Source organism: Haemorhous mexicanus, chromosome 25, assembly GCF_027477595.1.
Source record: "Haemorhous mexicanus isolate bHaeMex1 chromosome 25, bHaeMex1.pri, whole genome shotgun sequence".
Classification (NCBI taxonomy): domain Eukaryota; kingdom Metazoa; phylum Chordata; class Aves; order Passeriformes; family Fringillidae; genus Haemorhous; species Haemorhous mexicanus.
In genome coordinates, this window is record NC_082365.1 from 5,030,135 (window position 1) to 5,041,487 (window position 11,353).

At 54.1% G+C, this 11,353-nt stretch overlaps 1 protein-coding gene across 2 annotated transcripts in view; it reads right to left on the reverse strand.

Moving 5' to 3' along the window:
* The window catches only part of AHCYL1 (adenosylhomocysteinase like 1), a 29,257-nt gene extending 18,637 nt beyond the window's left edge, over positions 1-10,620 (reverse strand). The window contains exon 1 of one of the 2 annotated variants that reach the window (XM_059867535.1): positions 10,352-10,618. In XM_059867535.1, coding sequence (XP_059723518.1) covers positions 10,352-10,456 — 105 coding nt within the window. In that variant the 5' untranslated portion in view covers positions 10,457-10,618. Of the gene's footprint in view, positions 1-10,351 lie in introns of both variants that reach the window. The other variant, XM_059867536.1, reaches the window with a different exon arrangement.
* Positions 10,621-11,353: the final 733 nt, after the last annotated feature.

An 11,353-nucleotide genomic window follows, 5' to 3' on the forward strand; every position in this document is an offset into this window, starting at 1 on the left:
AGAGGCTGGGAGGGCACTGCTGGATGCCCATGCTGCCAAGGCAGCCCTGACGTGACCTGTCTCTTAGGTTCATCGTTTCTTTGTCATTCCTGGAAATTCAGCCAGACAAGGAATGTCTTACAGCTCAAACAAGCATCCTCCTCCTCACCAGCCCTGCTCCCACATGAGACAGGAGCAGCAGCTCTGAGCAGGGCTGGGTTTTGCCCACCTGGAGATGGGCACCTTCAGGTTTCAGTCTCCAAGGATTCCTTATCTGCAGAAGGACAGAGAGCTTCTGGCTGTCCCTGAGGAGGAGCTGGGTCAGGCATTTCTAAAGGACAAGTTGTTTCAATCCAATGATTTGCAGAAGCGACTCAGCACAGCATCCAGGGAGGGCAGAGGCATCCCAGGGAATGAGGCCCTCCAGCCTCATCAGCAGAGGGGAAAAAAAAAAGTCAGATAACCAGTGTTCTCCTTCACTCCAGGTCAAAAGGAAGAGAGGAGCAGCTTTGCTTGAGCCACTTCCTCAGGGAAGGGACAGAACTGCCCCGTGCTGTTTTCACAGCCACCCAGATCCTGGAGGGGACCCGAGTTTCCTGACCAGGAGAAAAGGGCTATTGCCACGTTTGCTTCCCTGAGGCCATCCCAAACCCACCAGCTGCAGGTTCCCAATGCTCCCAGTGTGTGTCCCTGTGCTGGCCCCTGGAGCTGGCCCCATGCCCACTGTGGCCATGCCAGGGCACTGGGTTTGTTTAGAGGACTTGGCTGCCCTGTCCTCAGGCCCCCTCTGCTCTGCTACCAGGCTGGGAGAGCCAGCCCCTGTTCCCACAGGACAGTGTCTAGACATGAGGCTGGGAACAGGGGACACAAAGGGGGACACAGCTCCTGCTCCACAGTCCAACAGGACATGGATTTTTGGGGTGGGAATCAGCAAGGCAGACAGGGATGGTTTTAGGGTTCTTTCCCTGGGAGGTTACCCAGCCTGGAAGGGTATTTCTGGATCACAGCACTCCTTAAGGATGGAAGGGAAGGAAAAACAAGGTACTTGGAGAAGAGGGATGGGGGATCAGGACCAGCAAGACTCTCACCATCCTCATCCCCAAAGCACTGGCCAGGGGAGGGTTTGGAGGTGGACTTGGCTCTGTGGCTCATACCATCCCATTTTCCCACCTCCAAGCTCTGGTCAAGCATGCCAGTGCAAACTTGGATGGCTGCACAAACTCACTTCAGGCTATGGCCAACCCATGGAAGAACCACCAGATTCCCAGTTCAAATCCTCCCAGCAGCAAACAAAACCCCAGCCAGAGCCCATGGCCAGGTGAAGGTGGGGGATTTTCCCCAGCAGTGCCCACTGCTTCACCCCACCATTCCACAGGGATGCTGGAAGAGCAGGAGAGCTGCTCAGCAAGCATCTCCTGGTCCTCCACAGCCTGAGCACCAAGGGCTCTGTGAGAGCTGGAAATGAAACAACCATTGGGAAAAAGGAACTGCTTCTGCTCCAGGTGTGGCCTTTGTAGGAGGACAACTTTCTCCTGGTGGCTCCCCCAACTTTGAGAAGAAACCCCAAGTGCTCCATTCAGACATCACAGCTGGAAGAGCTTCCTGAGTGTGCTGCTCTGTGCATAGAAGCACAGCCATGTGGAATTTGGTGCTCCTGGATCTGGACCTCCCATTCCCAGAGGGCTCACAGGGCAGGCTGCTCTCCCTAGAGGCACAGACTTGCCTGGCACTCTCCCCACCAACTCCCAGAGCAGGAATCCCAGCCAAATCTCCACCTGGAAACCTTTATACTGTTCCCAGTGAAGAAGTAAAAGGGCACTGAGGTTCTGGCAAAACAAACTCTGATCCCAACATCCATCCTCCACTGCCAGAAAAAGACTGGTTGTGTAAAGCACTGAGGGGAAAAAAAAAAAAAAAACAAACAAACAACCAAACCAGGTTTCTCTGAGTCCAAGAGGAGAATTAAGGACTTTCACATGAATCTCAAAATTCAGCAGAGAAAAAGAAACACCAGGAAAGAAAGAGACCCATTCCAAAGGTTACTAGGATGGAAATCACCACAAGATTTCAGTCATGATGGGAATCACTATAAATGCCAGCCAAAGAAAAAATAAACAGAAGCAGGATTCAATAAAAGAAATGTGATTTTGAGTGTTAAATAGTAACTGGGGATAAATCTGCCTCATAAACACTTGGAGGTCAAAGGTGTGCTTCAGCAAGAGCAGAGGGAAAGCTCCCCACCAGCAGATAAGGAGGCATCTAGTCCTTGGACTGCAGGAATTGAGGCAAAGGCTTGGGCCTGGCTTTGATGGAGTGGGATATCTCCTTCCTGGCAGGAACAGCACAAGTCCAATGTCTGGGATCCCTAAGGGCAGTGAACTTGGGTCAGGTCTCACAGGTTAACCCCATAATCCCCATGAATGGGCAAACAGCAACTGGTCTAAAGCCATCCCAGATTTCTCACCCCTGGATTCATCCCCAGTGCCCACCCAGCCTATGGCACAGCATGTGTCTGGGCAGTAGGAAAATTAGAATGAATTGGAGTTACCACACGGGAAGAACTGCACAAGCAACACAAGGTCATGCCCTCACAAAGACAAGGGGATGGTTTCCCACTGTCAGAGGGCAGGGATAGATGGGATATTGGGAAGGAATTCTTCCCTGGGAGGGTGCTGAGGCCCTGGCACAGGGTGCCCAGAGCAGCTGTGGCTGCCCCTGGATCCCTGGGAATGTCCAAGACCAGTCTGAATAGGGCTTGGGAGCCACAGCAGAGGGAGGAACTGGGAGAGCTTTAATGACCCTTCCAACCCAAACCATTCCCTATTCCATGACTGTGGGTTAAATCACCCCCAGCAGCTTATGGGGCAATCTGAGGACTGCTGGCCTCACACAGGCCAGCTGGCAGAGCTGGAAGCCCATGGAAATGTGTTTGTGTGTCAGAGCTGAGAGGGAATCAGCTTTAATTAGCATCAATTTTTAAACTAATTAGAAAATGCCTCTCCAAGCACAGTTGTATGAGACCAAGGGAACACTCGGAAACACTGTCAAACAGCTCAGCTTCAGCAACACCTCATGGCCTGAAGGGAGAGCTCACCACAAAAAAAAAAAAAACAAATTGAGAAGGCCAAACTTCTGCCCTGTAATCCTAAAGCAGCCCCTGTGTTTTCGGGGAGGAATCACACCCCTTGGCACTCTGGGCACCCCACCTGCCTCCTCTTCTCCCCCCAAACTGCCTTGGAGAATCTCAGCATTCCAAAACTTCTGCTCTTTCAAAAACCAACAAATCCCACTCAGGAGAGGCTCCAGCTATTTGCAGGTACCCTTAGCTGATCCTCCATCCCTGTGTCACAGCTTTAAGGGAAAACATCTCACAGGGTCAGCATGGAAACAAGAGCAGCCTGTTCTGGAAAACTGGAAATCCATCCTCCCCGTGCCCTGACTCCCAAAGCCTCTCACAGTGCTATTTCCACTAGAGCTGCCCATTCCTCATTTACCAATAGACTATTTCAGCCCTGGAAATTACTTGGATTTTGATGCATCTGGTGAGAGGCAAAGCAGGAGAAACCTCAGGCTTCAGCATGGGCTCTTCCCTGCTCAGGAGTCTGAGGAATCACCACCAGGATGGACAAACATCAGACTTGTGTCAGAGCAAAGCCAACCTTTTCCTGCAAACAGGGCTGATTCCATGAAGCCCCTTTCTTTAAAAGGAGGCAGGAGGGATGAAAGTGATTTCCTTGTGGAGATGGCAAGCTCACAGAATATTTGGAGAAGGGGTTAGTTAAAGTAGGAGACACTGTGCTGCCTGCAAGACAGCTCCAAGGTCAACAGGGATCAGCCAGATGTTCTTGCTCCAAAACATGCCCAGGTTGGATGCAAAACTCCCCACAGTGCAGGAATGTGTGAAATCTGGAGCTCCCTGCTGGGAGGTGAAAGGAGGAGAGGCAGAAAACAGCAGACACAGGCTGAACCTCACCCTCATCTGGAAGGAAGACACTAAAACATGAATTTCAGGCAGGCAAAGCCCCAAGGAGCCTCCTTTTCCAGGCTGCCCACTTTTTCTCACAGAAAAAGGCTGGAGGGAGTGATCCCTTCCACCCACACCACATAGATAAACCAGGCTCCAGCAGCTCCCACCCAAATCCTGGCTCCTGAGTGCAGGCAGCTCCTCAGCCAGGCAGGAACGGGTGCTGCCAGCCAGCTCCAGGTCTGGGGGGGCAGCCAAGGGGAAGCTGCACCCAGCTCTGAGGGCTGCGGGAGCCTCACCCGAGTTACAATGCAGCTTGTTCAAGGAGCTGGAACATCATGTCCTCGGCCACCTCAGTCCTTTGGCTGTCACCAACCTGAAGTAAACAGATTCTGCAGTAGCAATAAGCTCGTTACCAAGGCCACCGTATTGATCCCAAAGTGTAATTAAAATTCACAGTTCAAGCAGCCCAAGTCAACAGGGCAATGAGGGCAGCTCCAAAAGGCAGGACTGGCCTCAGCTTCCACATCCTGCTGGCTCAGAGGCACAGAACCCATGGGGGAGAGCAGCTGCCAAAAAAACAGCCCAAATTCTTCCCTGTCAGAGTGGGGAGGACATGGCACAGGAGGCACAGAGAAGCTGTGGCTGCCCAATCCCTGGAAGTGTCCAAAGCCAGGCTGGACAGGGCTTGGAGCAACCTGTGATAGTGGGAGGTGTCCCTGCCTGCTGGAGCCCTGGATACTGAGAATTTTAAACTTTCTGTGCTGAAGGACACAGACCTGCAAGAGAACACTGCTTTTCACCTGAGGCTGTGGAGAAGGCTTCCAAAATTTATTAATAGCACTGGGATTGTGGGTGTGTAATGGCAGGGGTGGAACTGGGTGATCTTCAAGGTCCCTTCCAACCAAACCACTTCCAAACTAGCAGCTTCCTCTTTGGACCTTTGGCCCATCAACCAAGATGTCCCAGAGCACCCCAAGGGTTAACCATGCCAGGGAAGCCTGAGGGATGATGTGGCCAGAGAGGATGGTACAGAGTGGATTCCAGCACTGCTCAGGGTGCCCAAGCCCCTGGAGTTATCCAGTGCCCTGGGAAGGGGTTCCACACAACCTGCTGAGGTGTCACCATGATGCTCCTCCTTGGTGGGGCTCCCTGACTCTTCCCCCAGCCCCTTACAAACTCAACCCCTGGTTTCACCAAGTCTCACTCTGGGAGAAGTTCTGACACAAAGTCCTTCACACTGAGGGCCCTTGGGGCCATCAGCAGGTCCCAGAACAGTCACCTGGAATGTCACCACCGTGTGCTGAGTGAAGGTGAGCCAGAGGCCCCAGAGAAGCAGCTCTGATCAAAGGGCTCAGCAGGAAACATAACGAGCCCTCCACAAATGTGACTGTCACCCACAGGAAACTCCTGGTGATAAAAACACAGCCAGGGACAAGCAAACCCCTCAGGATGAGTGCTGAGGTTCCACACATTTCCTGCTCCAAAATCTGGGATGAGGCACCCATCAACTCCTCAGAGGAGCAACACAGACAGGATCCCCACTTGCAAAGTATTAACTCCAACCTGACCTTGAAAACCTGATTTCCAGAGTGAAATACCCCAGCCTCAACTTCTAGGAGGGAGCCCAGGAACTCATTCCAACATTAGCACAGGCTGGAAAGCACAGAGAAAACTGTTCCCAGAGAAAGTACTGTGGTAGGCCAGTCCCCAGCAGAAGGTAACCAGGCATCTCAGGGAAGGTCAAAACACAATACTGTGCTCCTGCCTCCAGCACTCTTCCACACTCCAGACCTGGCTGCTCATGTGGGAAGGGGGCTCCCAGGAGGGGTGGTCTCCACCCCCACACCATTAAAAGATGACAAGAGATGCTTCTGAAGACTGGAAGAATAGATATCCAACTCTTCTCCCATCTCCAAAAGGTTGACATAACAGTGGAAACCCAGCCTCCTTCAGGGATGCAGGAAGAAAAGGGAAAAGCAAAAGCCACAGGCTCTGGCACATCATTTTGAAGAGAGTTTGTGACCATCAAACCTCCAAAACCTCCTTTCTTCCCCCTCTCTGGTACAACAACTCAATTAAGTGTCTTCTGGCCTTGCCCAGTGCTGGGGCACTGGCACAAGCCTCCCCTCTGGACATCAGGGACACCCGCCAAAACACCAAAACAATGGGAAGGTCCCAAAAGCAACTAAGAAAAAAATCAGGATTCTTTCATTAAACACAGCAGCAGGAGCGACCTGGCAATTCATCTCCACTCCAAACACCCCTGATCTTTATTTCCCCACTTATTAGGGTTTTCCTGCACCCCAGGGAAGGCCAGACTCTCTCAGGACATCCATAGAGGACAATGAGCTGTTCAACTCATCCCAGCCCAGGCACCTCATTATGAGAAGGAAAAACCCAGACAGAGCAAGGAATCAAAGAAGTGAAGATCTGGGCAAAGGAATGAGGAGAGCCAGGTGCACGGTGCCTGCAGAACAGCAGGACAGGAGGTGGTAGCCATGGCCCCAGACAGGCTCACAAAGGCACAGAGGATTTATGAGCAGCCACTCTAAGGAATTAAATTAAAGGGACAGGAAAAACAAATGGCTACAGGAGCTCTGTCAGGACAAACAAGGGCAGCCTCATCCCCCTGACAGCCCCAAAGGGAAGGTATCACCCAGCCTGGCAGAGCTGCAGGGACCCGGGATAAGTCATGACAGAGCAAAGTCGGGCAGGAACAGGTCTTTGGGAACAGGCTGTGCAGGGCAGGGATGCAGCCGGCTGCAGCAAGGTCAGCGATGCGCAGGACACTGCAGACAGCAACAGTGGGAAGGATGCTCTGGAGAGGACACCCAGCCCTCCCCAGGGGCCAGCAGCTCCCCACAGGTCCCATCCCCCTCTCCCCAGCTTCTCCCTGCTCCATCTCTGCCACCCCCACAGCAGCCAGCAGCCGGCTCGCTGCCACCGCAAAACTGCAGCGCTGTGCATTAGCATTCCCTGCCACAGGCTGCGCGGGATCCCGCCGGAGCCGGCAGCCGCAGGGGCACAGCACCGCCCCGACGCACCCACACCGGCTCCAGGGGCATGGAGATGCCACCCAACTCACCTCCCAGAACCAAACCAGAGCCTTCAGCCCATCTCAGAGCCCAGCAATGCTGCAGGAGAAAGATCTGTCTGCAGTGTCCATCCGTCTGCCAGCAGCCAGGTGTGGAGGAACCCAGCAGACAGCGATGCCAGCGGGACAAGGACACAGTGGGGTGAGGTGACAGGGACAGCACGTGCCAAGCCCCCTGCCCTGTCACGGTGCCTCTCACCGTGTCCCTCCTGCTCCAGGGCACCCCCAGCTCGGCTCGCTGGGAGTTTAAGGCTCCGCCGCCCGGCTGACGTGGATTGGGAAAGCGACGGCTGCCAAGGGCACCTGCAGTCTCCAGGGAGGCAGGAGAGCAGATGCCCAGATGCAGCAGTGATGGCACACAGGGATCTGGAGGAGCACAACCTGCCCTTGAGCTCTGCCATCATCATCTCCACCTCCATGTTCACTAAACTGGGTAAGCCACCAGCCTCAGCATTCCCAAATCTTCCCCAGCAACACCACAGCAGTGGCTGGAGAAGGTGCAAAACTCAGCTTCGCTCACCTCTGCCTGCAAACCACCCCTGGCCAAAGAACCACCTTGCTCAGACCAAACTGGGGTCATTATGCTAACAGACAAATCACTACAAACTGCAGTGAAAAGGGAGCTCTGGCAGAGCCAGAAAATCCCAGCTCTTGGGGGAAAATGTCCCTATTCCTCCTTTCACCTCCACTGAGCCAGCTCCTACTTCAGCCTGGAATTGATCATATTTAATCTCTTAATCTCTTACCTCCTGCTTGTTTCACTTTTCCACCTTAAACAAGTCCCTGACAAGAGGAAACAGCAATGCCAAGGGCTGACTCACAGCTCCAGGTGACCCCAACAAGGAGACACCAATTTCTCCACAGCACACACAGGCCCAACATGCTTCCAGCTGCATCCAAGACTCTCCTGCAGGTCCTGGGCTGGATGCTGTGAGCTCACACTGGCACTTTTCCCTAGCTCCAGGACAAGTTAAGGATCCTCTGAAAAGCCATTCACAGAGAGAGACAGAACCTGCACTGAGCTTGGCCACATTTCCACCCTCCCCATCTCCAAACACCTCACACAAACTGCATCAGGAAAGTTCAAGGAGCCTGAAAACCCAGGAGGGACATGCTTCAGCAGCATAGCACTACCTTGCCCACATCCATGCTGGTAAATCATCTCTCTCCACTATCTCAACTGGCCTCTGACCATGCCAGGAGGTCCAGGGCAGGGTGCACAAAAACCACTTTGACTTGCAAGGAATCAGAAGGGCGTTTTAATGGCTTAATTGCAATCCTGTTCTGAGGCATCAGAGCTGGGGGCACTCAAAAGCTTATCTCAGGAGAGCAATTCTCCCTTCCTTGGTCTTTCATCCTCCTGCCAAGGCCTCTGCTGTTCCCCAGCACTATTTGCAGGAACTAGCCAAGCAAGGAAAACAGGAGCCCGGAGCGATTTGTTCCCTGAGCTCAGCCCAGCTCGCTCCCCATCTCTGATGTTATCAGCCTCAAATGTCGTGTGTCGCTCTGGGCACCTTCAATATCCTCACCCAGCCAGGAAAAGCTGCAGCAGCCACCGAGTCCAACCAAGGCTCCTCACACTGCACAGCCAAGTCTGCAGCAGAAAATTTTGGGGATACATCTCATCCTCCTAAGAGGATGACAAACTTCCTCCTGAGGATGCTCCATGGATTCCCTTTTACCACAGGTATTTTGGTTCCATGGGATGCTCTGGGATCAGCAGCCTGCTGTCCCCTTGGAGCAGCCTTGTGCTGGTCTCTCTGTCAGAGATGATGGTTATGAAAAGGTAAAAACAATCCCTGAGCTGGAGCTGTGCTGAGCCACTGCTGGAAGAGGCAGATCCCAGCCCCACATTCCTCGGCTTGTTCCTCCAGGCCATGTCCACAGCCCAGATAAACAGGGCCTAGTCTCCAACCCCTGCTCCCTGGGAGAGAAGACACTTCAAATCCAGCTGACCTCCCCCAAAGGTCAGACACCCCCCAATCCCACCCATGGCCAGGGCAGGCAGGAGAGATTCCCCCAAAGAATGAGGATGTTCCCGTTCTCTGTGACTGCTCCGCCTTCGCATCCACCACTTCCAGGCGGCTGCAGCCCCGAGGGGAACACAATGTTCAGCTGCACAGATCTGTGCAGGGCTTGGAACGTGGATCTGTCTCCCTGACAGCACTGAAAGTTCAGCACCGAGCCCAGAGCATAGGGCCAGATCCCCAAGTCACTGGGGTCCTGCACCCTGCCGCAGTAGCAAGACCAGGGCTCGCCCAACCTCGGTGCCATCTGAGTCCCCACAGGGTTGTGGGAGCAGCATGGGACATCTCAGAGCTCCTGGGAGGCCTTCAGGGATGGAGGGGGACTGAGGTGACTTGGCAGCCTCTTCCTGAGCCCAGAGGTGCTCCCACCCACCCACACCTCCAACAAAACTCCTGTCGCCAAAAAAACTCAACACTCTGAAATCTCTCAGCCAGCTTTCTTTGACTGACCCACAGCTGATTCCAGGTTGCTGCTTCTGGCTCTACCCATATAACAGGTCCCCCGTGCTTCGTCCCAACCACAGGCTCTACCTGTTATATGGGTAGAGCCAAGGGGACTGTCACCCCACAGTCCCACACAAGGGGCCCACCCTGCCTGTCTCCTTCATGGGGTCAGCCTGTCCCCCTGCACCCCTATGCCACAGCTGAGGTCCCTGCTCTGGCCCTATCCCCCCAGAACCTGCCTTGCAGATACTGCTCCTCCCCTCACCCCCATGCGGACCTGGGCTGTACCCCAGTACAGACCCCTCTTTCCCCAGTACCCAAGCCCTTCCCTCGCACCCCAAACTGGGCCAGCAGCCCCCTGGCCCATATCTGCCACCCCCAGACTGGACCACCCCTTTGCCGGTACTGGTTTCCCTCTCCACCACTGAATGGGGACGAGCCCCTCTTCCCAGTCACCGTCACACTGGATCAGTTCCAGCTTTCCCAGCACAACCCCCCATCTATGGGGCTGCTTCTCCCAGAGCCGGGTCATGGTCGTGTCCCCCCCACAACCGAAAGCTTCTCCCCCAGCTGAAGGCTGCTCCCCGAACCAGAGGCTGCATCCCCCACCCCAACCGGGGCTGGGCCCCCCGACCAGGGGCTACTGCCGTCCCCAGACAGGGGGGGCTCCCACCCCGCAGCCGGGAGCTGTTCTCCCCCCGGACCACGGGCTGCTCGCCCCCAGCCGGGGGCTGCTCCCTGCTCCCCACCACAGGCTGTGCCCCTGGAGGAGAGGGCTCCTGCCGGCAACCGGGGGCTGCTCCCCCGAAACAGGATCTGATCCCCCGCTGGCCCCGCTACCTTCTTGGGGGCCTTGGTGACGGTGGCCATGAAGGAATATTTCTCGGCGTCCTCCACCTCCTTGGCCTGCTTCTCCTCGCCGCCGGCGGGCTCCGGCACCGACATCCTGATGCGGCGGGGAACGACGGCGGACCGCGGCCGCCGGCGGGACGAAAGGGGGCACGGTCCGGCGGGGCGGACGGGGGGAGCACCGCGGGCGGCTCCGGCTCGGTCCGGCCCGGCCGGTCCCTCCGCACACTCGCTGCGCTGCCGCCGGCGCGCTGGCTGCGGCGGGTCTGCGGCCGCCGCGCCAGGGGCGGGGCCACGGACGTCACTGCGCCGTGACGTCACTGCGCCGTGACGTCACCGCGCAGCCGCCGGGCTGCTGAGGCCGCGCGGCGCCGCCGGGGAGCGGGAGAGGGGCAGGGCGCCCCCTGGCGGACAAGGACGGGAGGGCGTTGAGGGGCGGGGACGGGGGCGTGGTCATTGTCTGGGGCGTGACCAAAACAGGGGCGTGGTCAGCGTGGGGAGTGGCCAGGAACCTCTGCGCGGGCCAAATCCCAATTAACTACAATAATTACATAAATAAATTTATATGTAAGTGTTTATATATGCATTATATTTAAACGTAATACTAATTAAATTAATTACTTAGACTAAATAAAATAATTATAAAGATTAATTTTATACATTAAATAGCAAATAGCAACCATATAAATGAAATATTAATTATATATAAATGTGAAAAAATATGTTAATTTATTTATATTTATATTTATAAGTTAGATACATTTACATTCATAAGTTATTATAAAACTATACAATTTGTATAAATTAATTCAATGCATACATGTAATGTGCTTAAATTTATATGTTGAATAACAGAATTATATATATTTAATTCATAAATTATATGAATTTATGTATAATTTTACTAAATAAATACAGAAACTAAATAAGTGACATAAATTAATTGATTAATTAATTTGGGAAAAAAGCTGAAGAATGGGGGTTTTCAGGGTA